Here is a 21982-nt window from a genome sequence, read left to right as displayed (position 1 = left end):
GCGTAGGTCCCCCTAGCCTGGGAACCTCCATATGACATGCCTGCGGCCTTAAAAAGGAAAAAAACTACAAAACAGTAGGCACACTGCCTTAAGGCAGATGCCCAATGCAAAAACCATCGCTCTTGGCTACCTCCTATCCCTTTCACATCTTAAGTTAGGGCATGAATAAACCACAAGGTTTTTGTTTTTCATGTAAGTGAGAATAAACTGTGAACCTTAAGGTTTATTTTGGAGGATTCACCCTTACAGAGGGCAGATTTTTTAATCATTTCTTACTTTACAGAGGGCAGCGTTTTCATCACCACACCAACAGCCTACTGACTTAAAACAGCTCAGAAATACTTTCTTCAAAATTCTCAATTGTATCACATTCCTGTTGAAGCACTACAAAAAATGTAATTAAGATAATGAACTCAGAACTTGAATAATATTTTCTTTATTTACAAGTTAGAATCAACAGACAAAGAAAAGACAATCCAGGGGGACTGAATGGGGAGATGACTAAACCCCCAGGAGCCCCAAATTGGAGCAGAAGGAAAAGGGAAAAAGAGTAGAAAAAAAAAAAGTCAACGTAAAAAAAGAGTTCCCCCTTCCTCCCTCCCCATGGAAGCCGAGGGGACCATGGCCCCACCCCCTCAGCCTTACCTAGCTTAAAATAAATTAGAACAAAACAACCTCAAAACAGGGCCCTTACAAGTGAGCAGGGCAGCTACGGCCTCAGGTAACCCCTTATCAGGGCCTTTGCCCAGTCCCACCCTGTACCCCTGCCCCACCTCAGTCATTTCGAATGGGAGCCCTATGCCCAAGAGGTCACTTTCAATGGGGCTGGGAACTCAGTCTTATTTTGTCCATTTATGTCCCTCCTTCAGAAATTGTCCCTGCATCCCTCCCCCTGCAGAGCCAGCTCTCCTACAGTGGGGGGAGGGGGGGTGAGATGAGGAAGTGTCACAGCAAAGGGAGGGAAGGGGTGGGGCAGGGTGGTCTAGGGGTCCGGTCCTGCGGAGCCTCCTGCCCCATCTGGCCTGGCCCCTTAGCCTGAGTCTGAATCACTGGTGTCTGAAGAAGAGGAAGATGAAGAGGAGGAGCTGGAATCTGAGCTGGAACTGGAAGCGCTGAGGCGTGACACTGCTACCTGCTGTGCCGATGATGTCTCTGTTTTCTCACTCGCTGCAGAACAAAGTTGAGGTTGAAAGATGTTTAAGTCTGATTTCCATTTCTCAAGAAAAGACAGTCAAGAGGGAGAATATAGTGAATTCAGTGGCTTACAAGACACCCACCTTTCTTGGGGGGCTTTTTGGTGGAGTTGAGCTGCCCACTAACATCCTGTAAGCGCTTTTCTAGTTCCCGCTTCTTCTCCAAAGCCAGTTCCTCCTTTGTCTTTCCCACAGGTTTCTTAATAGCTACAAAAAAAAGCAACAGGATTTTAAGGCAACCAGAAGCACCTGAGTTTTTCTGCCCCACATTGTTGCCAAATTCCTTTAATGAACACTGGGAAGCAAGCAACTAATCATCCAACCTCCATCATCCCAGGAGCTGACAATCACAAGTGCTTCAAGGCATACCCCCCCCCCATCTTTGTCTAAATTGTCCTCAGAACCTCATGAGGATTTGCCGAATTAACTGGTGGACCTCTTTTCATACTCACTATAGGGCTTCCGAGGTTTCTTTCGTAGGCAGGAAAGGACATAGCGTTCAAGCTCTCTAAGCGTGGATGGCTTGAGCGTTTCAAAATCAATCTCAATTTCTTCTGGATTTGAGTCACGTAAAGAGGGCTCCCTGGCTTGGATTATGTGTACAACTCGGCCTAGCTTCTCCCCAGGCAACTTGTTGATGTCCAGGCTCAGCTGCCGCTTTTCATCATAACTCATGGGCCTGCTTTCTTCCTCCTCCTCTGAATCATAACCTGCAGGCAGGGTAGGTGGGGCTGTCTTTGTGGCCTTTTTGGGGAGTCTATGAGCAAAAAAAAAAAAAAAAAAGAGTCAATTACGGGAGCATCGACAAGTTCTTACTGTTCAGCCCAGTGATCTGGATCTTCTGCCTGAAGCATAACTATTTTTCCATCAGGTGAATCAGAGGTGGGCCTCTGGGACACTCAATCAGGGAAGCAGAGCTTCTTACACGCCAAACATCTTACATTAATTTGGGGCCTTGAAAACCAAGTAAATACCCTGGCACAGGTCCACTTTTTTTGCTCCTTAAAGCATAACTTGCCCTATACCACAGAAAACATACCAAAAAAGTATCGATTAATTGGTTTAGAGAAAGATCAGGCAAACTATAGCCCAACAAACAAATCTGGCCTGCCACCTGTTTCTGTAAATAGGACTTTACTGGAACACAGCCACACTCATGTTTACATATCCACCCATGGCTGCTTTCATAGTACACTGTCTGAGTGAAGCAGCTTTGAGAAACTTTCAAAGTTTATTTCATCACCAGGCCATTTATAGAAAAAAACCCGTTGGTCCCTGGTTTAGAGAAAACTTTGTAAGGAGTGGGAGAAATCATCCTCCCCTAGAGAGATTATAGAAATACCCAAGCTGTCTTTGCTTCCTACCCTGTTGGAACTCACTTGGTGCCACTTCCTCCAGAAGGTCCAAAGCCAGGAGGACCCAATGTAGCAGCACTGCCACCCCCACTGCCACTTGCTTTCTTGGACTTCTTGGGTTGAGATGGGCGGGGTGCCCGAGGCCCTTTGTCATCTTCATCAGCCCCAGCTCGGCCCCGATGCTTCTCTGCCTTCCGTTTCTTCTTTTTCTCTTTTTTTTCCCTCTTCCGCTTGGGCTTTGATATTGGGCCTTGGGACAGGGCAGCCAGTTGTTCATGTACTGCTCGAAGCTAGAGAAGCAAAAGGATTATGCGAAAGGGGAAAGATAAGTAAGTCAATAAAAACTAAAGCAATGAAAAAATTTAGGGCAAAAATAGACCATGAACCTTACTCAGTAAAGATATTACCTGTTCTTGCAGTTCAGCCAAGCGATGAGCTCTTTCTTCCTCAGAGTCAGAGCTTTCACTCTCTTCTTCCTCCTCTTCCTCCTCCTCATCTTCCTCCTCCTCCTCCTCAGAAGAGCTCTCACTGCTACTTTCCTCACTAGAGGACTCTGAAGACGACTTGGCCAAGCCAGGAGGCAAGGCAGTCGAGACTGGTAAAGGACCCGGTTCTAGCGGTTCATCTGGCATCTTGGCATAACGGAACTCAAATACATCCTAGAAAAGGGACAGGCAGACTCAAATCCATGCTAGTGGACAGTGCCCCGATCACAACAGACCATTTGGTGGCTTCAATCTACAACTGTACAGATTAGGAAATCCTCACATTGAGGTTGTGCAACAGGTGACAAAACTTCTCTCCCCAGATCCATTTATTGTTTAAACTCCAACCCTGACACTCACCTGTAACTTTCGCGCCATGGCCACAACATCGTGGTCTGGAGGATTGTACTTATAACAGTTGGAGAACATAAGCCGCACATCAGCAGCAAACTCCTGTGCGTCTCGGTAATCACGATTCTCCATCTTCCGCTGCAGAAGGAGGCAGCATCAGAAGCTGCACAGGCAGGGAGACTCACCTTTCCCTGCCAGCCCCAGACACCACAAGAATAGCCCTCTCTGAGAGCACAGTGGGGGTGACCTTAACGATCTATGCCCTGGGGTTCAAGTTTGAAGTCAAAGGAATTTGGGTAGGTTGAAGAAACATATATGTCTAGAAAAAAAAATCATTTCTAAGTGAAAGGGGAGGGTGGATGGCCTCTCACTATCCCACCCCTTAACCTTCCTACTCTTAACTCCCAACAGAGGTAGAACTTAATTGGAAACGAGCAGTGATGCTCTGAACACAAAACCCATCACAGGAACTATAGACTCTTAACAAGAACTTCACCTTCTGCCCTGTTACTATTTTGTAAAAGTAAAATACCAAGATTGCTGTGTGCCCATTAAGTGACTTTTATTGAACCCTAGGTTCTAATCACTGCCTGAGTATCCCATCTGCCCCATGCAGTGGGTACCTTGACAGTGCTGAGGTCCATGGGGTGCTTAATGATGTCATGGTAGTCATGCAGGCCAAGAGCAGAAGCGTCCACTGGTTTATAGAAAGGCCAGGCATAAGCAGCATGCTTCTTCGAAAGCAACTCCTTCAAGATGCCATTGCAATGTTTCAATTGTTCTGACAGCTTTCCTTTCTTGGAGCTCTGGTGTTGCTGCTGAGAGTCAGGCAAGTCTTTGCGTGGGGGCTTGATGGGACGGCCACTCTCTCTACGCATAGGGGGAAGCCGTGCTGCCTTAGGCTCAAGACCCCCGGGAGGGCTAGCTGGGGAGCCAGGAGCCAGAATGGCTGTAGGCGTAGGGGTGGTAGTATCTGCTTTTCGTTTTACCCCTTTTTTCTGCAGAGAAAAACAAGATGGGAGCCTTTTATCCTGTGTCCACCTCATTGAAAGCCTTTCCTCCTCATTGCCCCCAAAATATCCACAGATGTATACCTTGGCAAGGGGCTGGGCTGGGGGAGCTGCAGAGACAGCAAGGAGCGGGGGTCCAGCGGAGTGCAAGGACTTGAGAAGGGGCGAAGAGATGACCGATGGGTGGGGAATGTTGAGGACAGTGGTAGGTATCTCGGGTGGTGGAGTATACAAGGTTGTGTGAGACACAGAAGAGACTGCAGGCACCTGATGGGCACTGGTGATACTGCCCTGGAGTGCTAGGGGAGGAGGAAAAAACAGTTTAGTTTGATTATCTTTCTTATCTTTTGGGCTCCATTAGCAAAACTCCTATTCTTCCTACCTGCCAATTTGGCCCCCTTCTTGTGGCTGTTCTTAGGGATAGTCACCACGAGTTCTTGTTCCTCTTGTGGCATTGATGCCACTTTCTGTAGGAAGATCTTTTCCAGCGTTTGTGCCATCAGGACAATATCATCAGTGGGCTACAAAAATCAAACAAAAAGTTTCAAATGTCAGCACAAGAGGCAAATCATTTTCCTCTGAAGAATTCCTACCTCTACACATCACCACCCCCTCATACAACTATTAACAAATACTGAGAATTATCTATGTTGTGCCACCAAATATCCTTCTCTCCCATTTCTGTCCTTCAAAATGCAACAAAGGGATAAAGTTCAGAAGAGCTGATAAAAAAATAGTTCCTGCTCTACCCAGGTCTCTGGAGAGTTTTGAGAAATAGGGCCATCAGCCACAAGTATGAAGTGTTCTATTTAAAAAAAAAAATCTCCATAACTCTGAAGCCACATCACCGTTTTCAGTGCTACCTTTTGGAACTCAGATTTTCTAGATCCTAACACTCTGAAACTCTGCAGTGAAGGACTTAAAACTCACCTTGTTGTAGATGTAACAGTTAGTGAACATGGTATTGAAATCTTGCATACACTCTGATGCAGCCCAATAATAGTTGTTTTCAAGTCTTCTCTTAATAGTACCCATATCCATTGGCTGCTTTATAATTTTGTGATAATCCTAAAAAAGAAAAAAAAAAGAAAAATAGTAGGTCAGAACCACAGAATGACAAATGCCTTCTAACCTAAGCAAACTACTGACCCCAACACACACACAGACATACGCACACCCGCCCTATGCATCAAAGAAATACAGTTCCCTAAACTGCGGCCCCAATTAAAAAACTAAGGGACAGAAAAAAAACATGTGGAACAGATTTCTTATGACCCACACATAGGGAGGCATCTACTGCCTTTCTCTAACCACCCACCTCCCACCCACTCTGGACAGTTCCCCGTCCTGTGACATTACCTCTGGGGCTGGCTATCCATGGGCTGCATGAGGGAGAGGAAGAAGCTAAGAATTTTGGCCACCGTGGTCCTCTCCCAACCTGGGGTGGGAATCTGTAAAATGGAGCCAGGGCACAAAAGTTAAGGAAGGACACATGGAGGGCACAATGAGAGATGCCAAGATAGCAAGCGGTTGGATTAATCACAAAGGACCAAGAATCCAGCAATCTGGTGGCTATCTCTACAGGGTAGAGACGGAAATTCCCTAGGGGCCGCAGCACCTATACTAGGCAGCCCACTTCCACTCACACACATTCTTCTCCATTTCTATACCTCCCCCACTCCAATCTCTCTACTCACCGGCAGACCCAGTTTGACAGCATCCACAGGCTGCCGGAAGGGCCACGCGAACTGATGCTTCCACAAAGCCTTCATCACCACCTTGTGTAGGTACTGTAGCTGGTTGGTAACCCGTCCTGGCTTTTTGGGATTCGACACCTCTGGAGGTGGTGGGTTGGCAGGGGTTAGTTGCAAAGCCGGCACTGAGGCCATTGTAGGGCTCTCAAATCCCTCATACAACAGAGAGGGCTTTCGAATCCTTTTCCCAGGCGCTGCTGCCTCTGGGCCCAGCCCCAGTAACCCTGCATTCCCCTCCCCAGGGAGCCTGTGAAGACAGAAAACAACATTAAAAGTAGCAACCTTGTGGAAAGCGGTAGAATATGCAATTTACACTAATTCACACTATTTACCCTCAATAAATCCATGCGTGGAACCTAATTAAAAGCAGTCAAGATTACGAAACTGGATCTTAATCAGAACCAGTATCCAAACAATCCTTGAAGCTTTTGTTCCTGTACCTCCTCCCACCTTTTCTTTATTTTACTATACCCACCTAGGCCCTACATTCTGAAGTCTGATGGGGTCTTTCATCTGTTTGGTAAATTTAAAATGAGAAAGCCAAAGTAGTTTCTCATAAAGCACAGCCATCAGAAAATCACAGTCTTATGGGGATGAGGCTTAAGCAAAAAGGGTGGAGCTGAGAAACTCAAGCCCCAAGCTTCCTCCTCACTAGGGGCTTGGTGGTTGCCATGGTGGTTGAGCCTAAAGGAAGCAGGTGAAAAAAGGAAACAGAATAGGAAAATTGCATAAAACGCTGATGTGACTGACACCTCAGACTCCATCTGCACAGAAATGATCAGCATTCTCCACAAGCTCTGGATAGTTAACTCTAAAACAAAAACAAGACTAACAGAAAACCACACCAACTCAAGTTTATTTAAAAAAAAAAAAAAAAGAGTATTTAACAGACTTCACAGCCTGGAATATCCGAAGCTGCCAGCCCTCAGAAATTAATTATTCGCAAATTCTGTCTCCTCCAAGAGACTCAAAAAATAGAGCTGTCCAAATAGTCAAGGTCAGCAAGTTCCCTCAAAGTGGTATAAACTGCCCCCCACCCCTGCCAAAAACTGCAATGCCACTAGCAATTCCCACTGTAGCATCAACTCTTGAAATCAAAGGCCAGGTAACAGTGCAAGTTTACACTCCCTCTGGTGCTCAAGACCAAGTGGTTCTCAGGGCCTAAGACTGTAAGACTTTACACGGAGATCTCATTGTTTACATCCGCAGAACTGGACCAGAGGATCCCTAGCTCCACCCTTCCACCCTGAAACACTCGAAGGTATTTTTTAAAAATTCTCTACAACAAAGCACACACCTCTCAACACAAAACTGTACCAATCACCGAAAGACAAGTATCTAATGACCTAACCTACACATTAGAAACCTATAGACTCAAAAACTGATGCTTCTGCCCTACTCTGGGAATATCCATCGTCAGTCTCCGAAGCTCCATCACCATGACAACCCTGTAAGGCACTAGATGTGACCACGAACCCCCCCCCCCCCAAAAAAAAGGCCTGTGACGATCCGTCGCTAGACACCAGACCCACCACCTGCAAGACCTGCTGCCCAATCAATGTCGTCCTTCCATCGTTCTGTCGACAACCTTGGCCTGCCCGACTCGGCTAATATCACGCCACAGCAGGAAAAGTAACGAGTAAATTGACAACCTGTGCTCCCTCCATATGCGGTATCTGGACCGCTACCACGGTTCCCAAACCGTCGCTCAACCCCTCCGCGAGCCCAGAGCGCCAACAGTTGCACCACGAAACAGCAATTGGTCCCAGCCGATTCCGTACTCCCTCCGAACCCGGAGTCCCACACCCGCGTGCCGCAGCCCCCCAACGTCCCCTTCCCACACGCGGCTCGCACGGACGTACTTGCTGTGGGGAGTCACGTTTTGCAGCATCTTGACCGCGGGGAACCGGCGCTGCCCTCAGCCGCGTAAAGTCCGGGTGGCCTCGGTTCCCCTTACCTCCCAGTCCAGCATAACCCGGGAAGCGGGGGGGGGGCGGGGGCCGTTGCCCTTGGCCCTCCAGGCGACAACCCCCACCCGGCCGGGCCGGCGAGAAAGCAGTCTTCTCCGCTGTTTCTCGGAGAACTCCCGGCAGCTTGGCGCGCTCCGCAGGAGGCGGACAGCGAGAAAATGGCGGCGGCCTTAGTAGAAGCGGGCGAGCGAAGGGGGACGGACTCTTCAAACCCCAGGACGGCCCCCGATCCCAGACACCGTCGTCAATACCGCCCGCTGTTGGTCTGCAAGGATCCCCTCTTCCTGCTGGGACCGACCGGGGCAGACGAGGTCCCTTTTCGATCTCGGATGGAGGCGGATGAACACGAAAAGTGGTTTAGGGAGCCGCCGCCTCCATCTTTGAAATCCTCTTGAGGGCGGAGTAGAGGGGGTGGACAGACTCCGAGGATTGGGCGGGGCCCGAAAAAGGGGAGCTTCGGGGGCTTCTATAGGGTCTGTACTGTCCGCCGGGACCGGTCATAGGCCGAGACGAAGGCCATTTCCAAGCGGATGGACGTGGATTGTAATGGCGGCCCCGGACGACTTCAAGGCTCTGTGTAAGTATGCAGAATCCTCCAGCTCGTTCTAGAGGCTGCTCCACTCCAGCGCGAAATGGCGCCGCCGAGCCCCGCGCCAGCCCTTTATATATAGGCAAGGGGGAGGAGCTTCGCCGCTCATGCGCGCCACCGTGCTCGAGATTTCCCCCACCCCCTCCGCGCGCGCACGCTCGCTCACGCGCGTGAGGAAGCAAAGTCGAAGGGGGAGGAACAGCTCTCCGCGGGAGCGTCTCCTATTGGTCCGCTGAAGCGATGACGTCACAAGCCTCATTTCCAAAGCGTCAGTCACCAGGCAGAAGAGTGCCGCATAGACCCACAGGGAAGCAGCAACCTGCCACATCTTTGAACCAATTGGCTGCGCTGTGGTTCGACAAGTCCCGGGAAAGAGGGAGGTCGGCAGGGGTGCAGCACCCTCTCCTCGCCTCCCCTTCCAACAAAGTCTCCCCAGGCGTCCGATCCCAGTGCGACTGGCGACTGCCAAGCTCGGGCAGGTCGTGCCATTCGTATCTCCTCCATTGGCCAGACCAGCAGGACTGGAGGAGGCCGCGTGGGCGTAGCCAGCCTGGCCCGCCGGGGTGTGGCCACAGGACGCCTGCGAGTTGTTGTTCTCGGCAGTGAGGAGGCCGCCGCAGTGAAGAATCTGAAATGAGGAAGAAGACGCCATTTTAGAAGCCACGGCCTGCCACTCTGGCAAACAGCTAAAGGCTCCCCAACGCAGCGAAAGGAGGCATCTAACGTTCTTGCGCGCCACAATCAAAAACACACGGTTGCCAGTCCCTCCCCTTCCTTCCCCAGGTCAAGCAACCGAAAAACAAAGGCAAACCGCTCCTCAAAACCCACCACCTGTGAATTCTTAAAAGGCTTCTCAACAAGGCAACCCAAGTTCCAAAAACTTGCACCCCAGACACTTTTCCAATCCTTTCCACCATACCTTGAGTTAACAATACAAATATCTGCCTACCCGAAAAAACCGAGGCAACTCAGATGGTAGCAAAATCTCCAAACACAACCATGTAACCTATAAAATGAAACCCACCTCACCCCCAAACTTCATTCCGGTACCACGCTCTCAGCGGAAAAAACAGGTCCTGCTAGGGGCGAATCAGCGTGAACACCCTCCCCCTCCTGGCGAGCTCGGACCTTTCCCCACGCTCTCCGCCCTCCCCCCACCCCGAAGGCAGGCCCGCACCCCCGCACTTAGGGTCCTTGCGTCGCGGGGGTGGAAGCCCCCCCCCACCGGGGTCCGGAGTCCTCCCCATGGAGCGGCTGGTCCATCGGTCAGCGCCAGGGAGGAGGGCGAGCGGAGGAGGCGGCGGCTGCGGCTCAGACTAGCCCTCCCCCTCCTCTCCCTTCCTCCCCTCCCCCCCGGGCCGTCCGCCTCCGAGGAGGGGCAGGAGCCATTTTGGGAGCTCAATTTCGCCCCCTCCCCCCAACCCACTCAATTAAATCTTTCCCACAATCTGGTAATCTGAATGGGGTTACAGACTACGTATGAATAAAGAGCCAGAGCACAAGGTCAGGATCTCTAAAGCCATCTCTGGGGCTCCCCCGCCCCCTTGCCGGAGAGCGAAAGAATGTCTCCCACCTGGGCTTCAGTGGGGGGCCTCCCTGCTTCTCCACGTCCCCTTTTCTGGCTACCAAGCAAGAAAGTAAGACTATGCATATCTGAGAAAGGAAATTAATATCGGTCAATGAATGTAAGAGCCCCACCCTCACCCTAGAGCTTCGTGAGGGCCGAGGTCCTTTAACTCCAACCTCATCACCCACCCCTGTAGCCCTAACCTCGGTTACTGCGTTTAAAATGGCCGTCAACCTCCCGTCGTCTTGACCACTCCAGTCAGGCAAGCCCTGCGGGGGGAAGAGCGCACAGGGAAAGCGGCCTCTCCCCTCACTTTCCCTCCCCGCCCCCACCTCCGATCAGGCCTCGGCCCCCAAAGCACAGACGAGCCCGCCCGGGAGGCTGCAGCAGGGCAAGCAATGACACAGCAACTTTGCAGAGGCCTTCTCCCCTCCCCCATTCCCCTCCCCCTAGTGGCCCAGCCTTCTCAATATGCTTTTCTCCACCCGGGCCTTGCAAATCTGCTCTGAGGCCCATCAGGGGACCGATCAGGGAAGAAAAATTTAGGAGGTCGAGAGAATACGGAGCCTTAGAAAGGGAAAGGGCAGCCAGACATTACTCTGGCTTATTTCCCTGCATTCCGGAAAAATCACTGCTCTCCGCTCCCTTCCAATCCTCCCTTCCCCCACATGAGTCACAGGGGAGGCCACTGCTACTCAGTAATTTGGAAAAGTAACTCTTCCCTCCTTTCCGTTCCCTCCCCCGCAGTACACAAGGAGAGATCTGTTCAGGAATGGGGGAGGGGGTGAAAGAGGCAAAAGACGCCACCCTGGAGAAACCCGAAACCTTTGGAGCTGTGAAATCATTCCAGGTCCTGAGACTCGCTCTCTCCTGTCCCAAGCCACGATTTCCAACCCTTCCCAAGACCCACGTTGGTCCTGGTTTCTGCTCCCCAGGGGACCCCCGAGTTTTCAGCCAGCAAGCCCTCCCCAGTTTGGAGTAGACCCATGCTCAACTAAGACCCCACCAAGGCAACGAAGGCTCCGGAGGCCAGGTCCACGTGAATGCACACAAATTCGATAAAGGACTCGAAGCGTAACCTCCACCATGCCATGTGATGACTGCCAGCTCCCTACTGCTGACACAAAGGAAGCACAGAAATGCTCCTTCCAGTCTATGGGGAGAAAAGGAGTGGGCGCCTGGGAACAATCTCAGTTCACAACCTGGGTTGCCAACTCTAAGTATTTACATCTACGGGTAGGAGCTAGTCACCACTCCCACTCCTCAGCCCACGAGGTCACCCCTCCCTCCGGCCACCAAAAGGATCCCTTCTCACCTGGCTCCAGGCTCCTGCACCCCCAAGGGACGAATGGAATGGGGGAGGGGGAACACACCACCCCCACGCCCCTTTGCCCTCCAATTGGTATGGAGACAGAGGTTGGCCATTCCCCTCCCCCAACGAGGGCCCTCTCCTGCTCGCCCCCCTCCATGCTCCCATTGGCTGTAAACTGTTTGAAGGACAAATCTTCCCATCCTTAGGATTCTTCTCTGAACCCCAAGAAAATCATCCTCCCGGACTCCCCATCATTGGTTAGGCACTTAAATGACTGGCAACATCCCCGCCCCGCAAGGGCCCCTTCTCACCTCGATCCTGGAACCTTCCAGGGGGGCTCCAGTGTTCCCTTCGGCTTGGTGCGGGGGGAGGATGTAATCCGGGGTGTCACCCCCCCAGAAACCGAGGTTGTGTTGGGGGAGGGGGCGTTGCCCCCAGCCCCTCCCTTCCTGACCGAGCTGGGGGGTGGGGAGAGCATCGGGACCGCGCGGCCACGTCAGCTGCACCCAGATTGGCTGACCCAGGTCACGTGCCAGCCGTCCCCCCCCTCACCCCCGCCACGGGGGCCAGTTTTCCGAAGGTTCCTGAGGGTCGCGCCAAGGGGCCAAAGGAGCCTCAAGGCCCAGACCTTTCTTCACAGACCTAGAGTACTCTAATACCGCCGCTTCTCCATATCCCCGGCTTCCTAGCTCGCTGTCGTCGACCCTGTCCCCCCCACTCGCCTCTCCGTACGGGTTCAGCATGGCTGCCGCAGCCCGGGAACCCACACAGCGCAGGCGCAAGGGTGCGACCGACTTGGGGGGGAAGGGAAAGTAGAGCCCGAGGCAGCGAGGGAGAGCAGTAGTGCGCAGGCGTCGGGGCGGGCGCCGCAGCTCCCGCGGCGGGGCTCAGTGCGCGCGCAGTGGGTGGGGCGGAAGCGGGCACTGCGCGCGGACCTCCCGCCTCAGCGGCCCCTCCTCCACTGCCGGCGGCCTCCTGGACTTGGTTCCTTTTCCACAGGTGTAAGGTGCAGCTTGGGACGCCCTGGCCGGAGTCCAGCGGAAACGCGCGCTGCCCAGCTGTTGTCAGTGGAGGAGAATGGCGCCTGGACCTGGAGTTTTAAGGGTTTGCAGGATGGGGTGTAGTGTGGTTCCACGTCGGGAGACGGAGTTTTATCAACCACCCTCGTCATGCCTGCGGCGGGGAGATGAGGCGCGGGAGGTTGATGTGGGCATTTTGTTTGACCTGTTTGTCTTAGGCTGCTTTATAACTTCTCATTTCACCCGAATCTACGAAGACTTCGTTGAGACCTGCCAGTGCTTGGGCTCCTCTGCCTTCTGCAAAACCTAACACTTTTACTTTTTTTCTGGACTTGCCTCCACCGTTTAAAACTTCTGCTTTTTCTAAGGCTTTACCCTTTGCTCAGTCTTGAAACCCATAAAAATCTGATCCAGTGATGGTTGCCAGCTAAAGCAGATCTTTTATTGTTCATAGGCAATACTCCCTCCCTTGATCCTCAGAATGTGGTTCAGATTTTTTACTTTTAATTCATAACGCCCACTCTCCACAAGCGGAACATTACAGAAAGGCCAACTTGCAGAACTCTTGGCTTTCCGACTGGGACATGTCTGTGTTCCTTTACCATTGTACCAGAAGTCCCCTCCAGCTTAAGGAAATTTTTCTTTTTTGTCCTGGTCACATTTAGCTATTAGTCTGAAGCTATCCTCCATTTTTCTCCCAATTGGCATTTTTAACTTCTTCCTTTTATGGGTTTCCCAGCCTAAAAACAAGGAAAGAAAGGAAATAACCTTATCAATATTGCATCCCCTTGTACACTCTTATTTACCTCTCAGCTCTCCTGCACAGTCAAGACCTGAAACCATCCCCTTTGTACTCTTTTTTACCTCTCAGCTCTCCTGCACAGTTAAGACCTGAAACGGTCTTAATTTTCCTCTCTCAACCTCGTCCCCATTCTTCAGCTCATTTCTTCTACTACTGAAGCTGTCCTAGCAAAGGTCACCAAAGACCTCCTAATTGGCAAATCAGGAAGCACTTACCAGTTCTCATCTTATTTGACCTCTCTGAAGTATTTGACATTTGATCATGCTTCCTGAAATTCTCTACAGCCTTGATTTTTGTGACCAGTTTGTACTTATTTCTTTTCTTGCTTGTCCAACTTTTCCTCTGGTCTCTTTTCGTGGACTCTTCTTTAGCCCCTGTGGATTTTTGCCAGAATTTTGCCTCACTTCTAGTTCTTTTCATCTTCCCTGTATAATCTCACTCAATGGGTCAAAGCTTCGCAAATCTTTTTCTTTAGACAACTCTCCAGAGCTGAACTCACCACTAAATTTTACTGCTTGGATAACCCTCAGGAGTTCAAAATTGATACAATATGTATACACTCTAGACCTGTTCCTTCTATATTATCCTAGTTGATGGCAGCTATTCAGTTATAAAGCCTAGAATCTGGGAGCCATTCCTGATTTCTTTTTCTCACAACTTTACATTCCCTAGACTTCACATTTTGCCTGTAATATTGCCATGGCTCACACTCTGTCCTAGTCTTACCACCAGAGCTCTATCAATAGCTTCCTGATTCCACTATCTCTAAAGTTGCACTGTCCAATATGGTAGCCACTAGCCACTTGTGGCTGTTTAAATTAACATTAAATATGGCTCTAAATTTAGTTCCTTGGATGCATTGGCCACATTTTAAGTTCTCAGTAGCTGCCTGTGGCTCAAGGCTGTCACACTGGACAGCACAAATTATAGAACATTTCCATCATTGAAGAAAGTTCTGTTGGACAGTGTTGCTGTAGATTTTCCTCTCTACCTCACCACAGTACCGCCAGGAACCAACTTTCCAAAATACAACTCTGGCCATATGCTACTGTTTAAGCGCTGTATTAATTCCTCATTGCCTGTTGTGATCAAGTCCAAATTCCTGTGCTTGGCAGAAAGGTCTGCCTACCTGTCCAGCCTCATGTCTAGCCACTTCCTCTTGAGCCCTGTACTCCAGCTGTATTAAAATGTTCCCCAGATGTACCATTTTGTTTTATGCCTCTGTCTTTTACACATTCTGCTCACTATGCGGAATAGGCTTTTCCCCAGTCCACCTAAGCCCAAATACCATCATCTGAAAAGCCTACTCTCACCTTTCAAATTGAGTTGACTGCTCATTCTTTGGTGTCCATTTATCTTATGATTGCACTTTGATCATAAGCTTTTGTTTGTTTGTTTGTTTGGCCGTGCCCACAGCATGTGGAAGTTCCTAGGCCAGGGATTGAATGCACACCACAGTAGCAACCTGAGCCACTGCAGTGACAACACGTGACCCTTAACCTACTGAGCCACAGGAGAACTCTCTGTTATAGTCTTTTTTCCTTTATTTTACTTTACTCTATTGTATTTTATTTTATTTATTTATTTTTGTCTTTTTAGGGTCATACCTGTGGTATATGGAATTTCCCAGGCTAGGGGTTGAATTGCCACCAGCCTACACCACAACTACAGCAACATAGGACCCAAACTACATCTGCGACCTATACCACAGCTCATGGCAACGCCGGATCCTTAACCCACTGAGCAAAGCCAGGAATTGAACCCATATCCTCATGGATACCAGTTGGGTTCGTTACTGCTGAGCCACCATGGGAACTCCTGTTAGATTCTTTCTTAAAAAGAAAAAATATCCCCAGCTCCTGGCTCAGTACCTGGACAATGTGAGGTGTTCCCAAAGTGAACAAATGTTGAAGGAAATTGATGTTTAAGTAAGCATGTGACTTAGGTAAGATTGTAATGTATATGTATCATGGGGTGCCATTCAAGGTTTTTGGGAAATAATCCTAGAGAAAATAATCACTGTCAGATAAATATTTGAGACACTGGAGTAGTGTGAGAAAAGACAATCAGAACAGCACAGGTTATTTTCACAGAAAGCATTGCGATCCAGTCTGGTCCGAGTAGAATATAAGCTATAAGAAGTAGAGCAAGAGAAGACGGGAAAGTAAATTTATTTGAGGCAGTATTGCAACGGCTTCCCAGTGCTGTTAAGTTTGGACCTAGAGAGGAGCCACTGAATGTTTTTGAACAATGGCTTGATTGGAATTATGTCATTTGATGGGAGTTCTCTTCACATCGTCAGTGGCTATCACTATACCTGTTCATCAATGCCAAATAAAAGTGTCAGGAGTTAGAAGGAGATGACCCTGGTGATAGCTAACATTTTTGAGTTCCTGAAATGTCTCAGGCCCTACTATAAGTGCTTTACATGTATTAACTCTTCTAATCCTTGTAACCTTATTAGATAGATGCTGTTGTTATCACCCCCATTTTTCAAAGGAAGCAACTGAAGCAAGAGATGTTAAATAATTTACCCACAGTCAGCACAGTGTAGTAAGTGTCCAGAGCTGGGATTTGAACCCAGGCAGTCTGCCCCTGGATGGTAGGGTATGTATGCTATTCTGTTTGTTAGGCACAGCAGGTATTTTAAGATCTAGGGTTGAAGTTGGAGAAGAGATTAGTAGAGGTGGATGTGGGAGTCATCTTTGAGGTGTAATTTGAAGCAGTCATGCAGGTAGGTGAGATAAGGGAGGGAGGATGGAACTACTTAGGTGTGGGTTAAAGTGTGGGTTAAGGATTGAAACTTGGGTTTGATCCTCACTCGGAAGCAAGAATAAAAAGTGAAAAACACCAATGAAAGAGCATCAAACAAAGAGGAGTAGAACAACAAAATAGGGGGAAGCCGAAAGAAGAGAGGGCTCCCATGAGAGGACTTCACATTTATTGAAGGAATGACTAATCAGCAGTTTTTAGACTTGTTTTTGCCATGGACTTCTTCGGCAATTTGGTAGAGCCTTTGGACCTTGTCTGACAATAATATATGTAAGAGCATAAATAAAATACACAATTGTCAAAATATTTAAAGAAATGTGTGATGACCTACTAATATGTGCTTCCTTATTAATATATGTGTTTTTTAACTATTAAATGATTTCTTGGCAGATCTAACAACCCTTAACTGTGAAGGAAATATTTTGAGATATGTGTGATATGAAAATATTAACTGATGATGATTTCTCTTGAGGACCAGGTGATAGGTTCTGTTAGTACTACAAAGACTTGTTCTCTACCTTCATTAAATTAAATTTCAATTAGTTCGTTAGATGTTCTTAAAGATCAGGGTTCCCTTGCAGCACAGTAGGTAAAGTATCCAGCATTGTCACTGCAGTGGCCCAGGTTGCTGCTGTGGCACAAGTTTGATCCCTGGCCCAGGAACTTCCACATGCTGCAGGCATGGCCAAATAAATAAATTAATTAAATAAACATGGCTTTTTTTATTCCATCTAATAAGTTCATGGACCCCCGAATTTTATGGCATTTGGCCTGCAGGTTAAAAACCCCTGTTCTGGTTGAAAGATCCTGCAGATGGGTGCAGAGAGAATGAAAACATGGGAAAAACTCCCTAATGTAATTGGGGATCATTACTGTTATCAGAGGGAGTCTCTCTAGTCTGGGGATAGAATTCAGAGTATGGGGAACCTGAAAACCCAGGTTCAAGTAATTTGCACTGAATTTTGTAGCAAGGCAAAGAGCTAGCTTTATAGGAAGATTTACCTGGCTGCAGTGGGCACCACAGATTGGCTTTGGAGAGACTGGAAGTAGGTCAACTAGAACCTAAGCACACATTCAAGCATGAAATGAAAAGGAATAAAGTCGTCACAGCATTAGAACTAATTGTACTAGGAAAGAACACAAACCTCACTGTGGTTCACAAGGTCCCACGTGGTCTCGCTTCTTCCGGCCTCTGAGTCTCATATGCTGTCCTCTCTTGTTCACTAAATAGGCACCAGCCACACTGCTCTTTTTCACCTTCTGGAAGGAGCCGGCCACTTCCCTGCTTCAAGGCCTTATTCTTCTTCCTACTCTGCCTGCCTAACTCCTACTCCCCCTTCAGATCCCACCTCCATATCACATCACTAGGTTCCCCATTTCAGTTAGTCTCCCTTAGGGATCTCAGTTCTTTTCCTTCATAGTACATTTTATTTTATTTATTTTTTGGCCACACCCACGGTATGTGGAAGTTCCCAGGCCAGGGACTGAACTCATGCCACAGCAGTGCCCCAAGCTGCTGCAGTAACAGCATTAGATCCTTAACCTGCTGCACCACAAGAGAGCACCCATAGTACCTATTATAACCTTCTGTAGGTTTAGATGTTAAATGTCTCTATTTTCATTAGATTATAAGTTTGATGTTAGGTGTCTGGTCCTCAGCATACTGCCAGGTATATAGAGGGGTAATCAATAGATATTTGCTAAATAAATATATGAATGAACCTCTTTGAGCCACAGATGTCTTATTTCTATAAGGGGAATAATAAACCTTGTAAAGTAGTTGACAGGCTTGCTATATTCTAATGATGTAGCTAAAAGGGAAGAATGAAGGAGCCAGCTACTTGCTGAGAGGCTGAGCTGGGCATGAGGGTAGAAGTGGGAGCTGGATGGCCAGGTTTACTCTGAAGTAGGGTAGCAGGGAGCGGGAAGGAGATGGGAAGAGTTGGGGGTGGGGGGATGCACCAAGAAGGCAGTGGCAGTGAAGGTGTTTGTAGGGTAGCCCACAGACATGGTAAGATTTGCTGTTGAAACATCCCTGCTAGATGGGGCAATCTATCATTCATCTAATGCTTGAGGCCTCTCCCAGGCCCAGCTTCAGCACCTACAGTAACTAACAAACAGCCCATTTATTCATTCAATGAGTAGTCACTTGCTGGTGGGCCTTCTTGGCAGACACTAAACATGTAAAAAAAGAACTGGACAAGATCCCTTGAGACCTTGTAGTAGGAGTGAGGTGACTTTGAAGAAAATGTAAACAGGATAATAATAGAATAAAAATGATGGTAGGAGTTCCCCTGTGGCACAGCAGTTTAAGGATCCAGCAATGACACTGCAGTGGCTCAGGTTGCTGCTGTGGCATGGATTTGATTCCTAGCCCAGGAACATCCATATGCCACAGGCACAGGAAAAAAGAAAAAAAAAAAAGATATTAATGGGAGGCTGGTGCAGTGGAAACATACTGAAGAGGCCACTCATCTCCACTCTGGGTTCCAAGACTTCCTGAAGGAGGTTAGATTTCCTCTCAAAGACATACAGAAATAAGTTAAGTGGTCCAGATCACTGAGGATCATGCTGAGGAAAGCAGACTGCAGAGAACTATTGAAAGGTTTTCATACAGAAGTGTGATGTGATCAACTGTGCCTAATAAAGAGATCCCCTTGGCAGCACTGGAAAATAAGAATAAAAGTGGAGACAGATCAAATGTAAGAAAATTTCAGGGAGTTCCCTGGTGGTCTAGTGGTTAGGATTTGGCACTTTCGCCATGGCAGCCCAGGTGATCCCGTCTGGGAACTGAGATCCCACATCAGATACATATATGCATGTATATAGTTGCAGCACCAGGAAAAGACAAGCAAACTAATGAGGGCCTGAACCAGTGGGAATGGAAGGCAGACTCAAGAGATATGGAAGATGTAGAATTCATAGGACTTGGTCAAACCTTGAGTGAGAAGGTTTGAGGAAGATGAAGTATCAAGGTGGACTCCCATATTTGTGACTCATCTGATTGGATGAGTCAGTTTACACATTGGAGTCTTGAATATGGGAGCTGGAACGTGCTGGGAAGAGCAGGTAGTGAGTTTCATTTTGTAAATTCTGAGATAGAAGGACATTCAGTATAGTAATTTCTGAACTTAATTTGCCTAAGAATTCATTATTGGACATTCAACAGGAGTTCATGAGACATAAACTCATAAATAGAAAACTCACTAAATTTTTTAAAATGAAGGCACAGTTTGGAATTCTCTGGTGGCTCAGCATGTTAGGGATCTGGTGTTATCACTGCTGTGGCATGGGATCAACCCCTAACCCCAGAACTTCCACATGCCGTGGGTGAGGCCAAAAAAATCTGGCATTTAATTGGGAAATGTTTTTTTTTTTTTCTTTTGTCTTTTTGCCTATTCTAAGGCCCCTCCCTTGGCATGTGGAGATTCCCAGGCTAGGGGTCTAATCGGAGCCGTAGCCACTGGCCTAAACCAGAGCCACAGCAACACGGAATCTGAGCCTCGTCTGTGACCTACACCACAGCTCACAGCAATGCCAGATCCTTAACCCACTGAGCAAGGCCAGGGAAGGAACCCGCAACTTCATGGTTCCTAGTCGGATTCGTTAACCACTGCACCACAACGGGAACTCCTAATTGGGAAATGTTGTCTAAGCATTAATGCACAGACTGAAACTCATGTTTATGCCTCAGGTGATCTAATGCAATTGTCTGGGATGTCATATGTTCAGGATACTGTATCGACGCGGTTGTTTGGTTTGTGATAGTCTTCCCTTCTCTGGGAATAGCTCTGATACACAGACGTGCTATTGTGCCTGACCACTGTCATTGATCCGGAAGTACACACGGAATTCAGATCGTCTCTCCCAGCAATGTGAAACGTGAAAGATAGAGGCAGGAGGCCTTTGAAGGAGAGGCACATTAATGGGCAACTCAATCCCTGCTGCTAAGGCCCCGGTGGATCCCTTTCCTGAGACAAGCTTATTCCATTCTTCCTTTGATTTTGTGAGCCAGCTCAGTATCTGTCCAAGAAACTGACCTTTTCTTTTTCTTTTTCTTTTTTTTTTCCTAGGGCCGCTCCCACGGCATATGGAGGTTCCCAGGCTAGAGGTCCAATCGGAGCTGCAGCCACCAGCCTACACCAGAGCCACAGCAACATGGGATCTGAGCCACGACTGCAACCTACACCACAGCTCACGGCAACGCCGGATCATTAACCCACTGAGCAAGGCCAGGGATCGAACCTGCAACCTCATAGTTCCTAGTCGGATTCGTTAACCACTGCGCCACGACAGGAACTCTGTCTTTCTTTTCTTTTTTTTTAATGGCCATAACTGTGGCATATGGAAGTACCCAGGCTAGGGGCTGAATCAGAGTTGCAGCCACAGACCTATGCCATAGTCACGGCAATGACAACACCAGATCCAAACCACATCTGCAACCAATGTCACAGTTTGAGGCAACGCTGGATCCTTAAAATACTTAACCCACTGAGTGAGGCCAGGGATTGAGCCTGAATCCTCACAGGGACAACATTGGGTTCTTAACCCCTGAGCCACAGTAGGAATGCCATAAATCACCCCTTTAAAAGTTAAGTTAGGAGTTCCCATTGTGGCTCTGTGGGTTAAGAGCCTGACTAGTATCCATGAGGATATAGGTTCAATCCCTGGCCTAGCTCAGTGGGTTAAGAATCTGACATTGCTGTAAACTACAGTGTAGGTTGTGGATTTCACTTGGATCCAGTGTTGCTGTGGCTGGGGCAGAGGCCTGCAGCTGCAGCTCTGATTTGACTCCTAGCCTGGGAACTTCCATATGTCGCAGATGTGACCCTTAAAAAAAGGGGCGGGGGGGGGAGTTAAGTTAGTCGGAAGTGGTTTCTGTTGCTTACAACCAAAATAGCCTTATTAAACATGATACATTATTGCACAATAAAATTACTATGTAAATGTGTTTGGTGTTTTATTACATCTGTGCTGAAATAAATTTTAAAATAAAAAAATTGCTACTATCAGATTTACATTTTCAAAAACGTCTTGAGGGATACTGCTTTGTGGGGAATACGGTTTGACAATTGCTATTGCTCAACATCCAGGTGGAGATGCACATAGACAAGGTACTACCGTATAGCACAGAGAACTATTCAATGTCCTGATAAACCACACAGAACTTTTTTTATTATTATTTTAGGGCTGTACCTGCAGCATATGGAAGTTCCTGGGCTACGGGCTGAATCAGAGCTGCAGCTGCCAGCTTACACCACAGCAACACCAGATCCATCTGAGACCTGTCGTAATGCCAGATCCTTAACCCACTGAGGGAGGCCGGGGAACGAACCTGCAACCTCATGGTTCCTAGTCGGATTCCTTTCCACTGCGCCACGATGGGAACTCCCGGTTTACAGTGTCTTACAGAAAAAGTTTGCTCACCCTGGTTTAGAACTCTAGGTGGCTCTGTGCCATCTCTTTCCCCCGACAGTTCTGATGATGTCCATAAACTTCCTTTTACTTCCCTTAGGGGCTGAATCTTCCCACATCAGGAACTGCGGTGGGTTACCCCACAAAGGATGGGACATAAGGAAAATGTTCTCCTGATTTTTTGGAGTGTAGGACAATAGTTTCCAAGCCTACCCCAGCCCTGGCATCCTGCCAGCCCCCGCCACGTGCACACTCACACTCAAGTACACATAGGCACTCTTCAGCCTTTCAGAACTCATGGGCCGTGGTGGGGCTGGTGTTGTTTGGGGCTGTTACTGCTGCTGTTGTTTGTTTCTCAAAAGGGAGTATGGATTTTGAAAGGACCATA

The 21982-nt window shown here is 48.4% G+C and overlaps 1 protein-coding gene and 1 long non-coding RNA gene across 8 annotated transcripts; one reads left to right on the top strand and one right to left on the bottom strand.

The window, feature by feature from the left end:
• Positions 1 to 420: 420 nt before the first annotated feature.
• Positions 421 to 12350, bottom strand: BRD2 (bromodomain containing 2). Of its 7 annotated transcripts, none has more exons than XM_047794642.1 (13): positions 11898 to 12350; positions 8011 to 9335; positions 6092 to 6395; positions 5325 to 5462; positions 4777 to 4915; positions 4479 to 4693; positions 4008 to 4382; positions 3394 to 3522; positions 2956 to 3207; positions 2573 to 2838; positions 1646 to 1950; positions 1278 to 1400; positions 421 to 1167 (listed from the first exon to the last, which is right to left on the bottom strand). In XM_047794642.1, the coding sequence occupies exons 2-13, from the start codon at positions 8037 to 8039 to the stop codon at positions 1031 to 1033; spliced, it is 2412 nt and encodes an 803-aa protein (XP_047650598.1). In that variant the 5' UTR covers positions 8040 to 9335; positions 11898 to 12350; the 3' UTR covers positions 421 to 1030. The 7 variants fall into 7 exon arrangements, with proteins under 7 accessions (XP_047650598.1, XP_047650603.1, XP_047650602.1 ...); XM_047794647.1 differs by lacking the exon at positions 11898 to 12350 and adding an exon at positions 11590 to 11619; XM_047794646.1 differs by lacking the exon at positions 11898 to 12350 and adding an exon at positions 10478 to 10571.
• On the top strand, positions 12297 to 14611 carry LOC125135033 (uncharacterized). The gene is made up of 2 exons (XR_007136888.1): positions 12297 to 12370; positions 12586 to 14611. It is a non-coding gene; the product is annotated as an uncharacterized LOC125135033 (long non-coding RNA).
• The last annotated feature ends 7371 nt before the right edge of the window (positions 14612 to 21982 follow it).

The sequence above is a fragment of the Phacochoerus africanus genome, chromosome 9, assembly GCF_016906955.1.
Source record: "Phacochoerus africanus isolate WHEZ1 chromosome 9, ROS_Pafr_v1, whole genome shotgun sequence".
In the NCBI taxonomy this organism is placed as follows: Eukaryota; Metazoa; Chordata; class Mammalia; order Artiodactyla; family Suidae; genus Phacochoerus; species Phacochoerus africanus.
The sequence above is the reverse complement of the archived record's forward strand: the minus strand, read 5'-3'. Positions and strand labels throughout refer to the sequence as shown.

Bases quoted from the DNA above. Each gene is read 5' to 3' on its own strand.
- BRD2 (XM_047794642.1), bottom strand. From the start codon at position 8,039: ATGCTGCAAAACGTGACTCCCCACAGCAA. The intron at 2,839-2,955 runs GTAATATCTTTA...TTGCTTCTCTAG, and splicing joins TGGCTGAACTGCAAGAACAG to CTTCGAGCAGTACATGAACA. The intron at 1,168-1,277 runs GTGGGTGTCTTG...TTTGTTCTGCAG, and splicing joins CAAAAAGCCCCCCAAGAAAG to CGAGTGAGAAAACAGAGACA.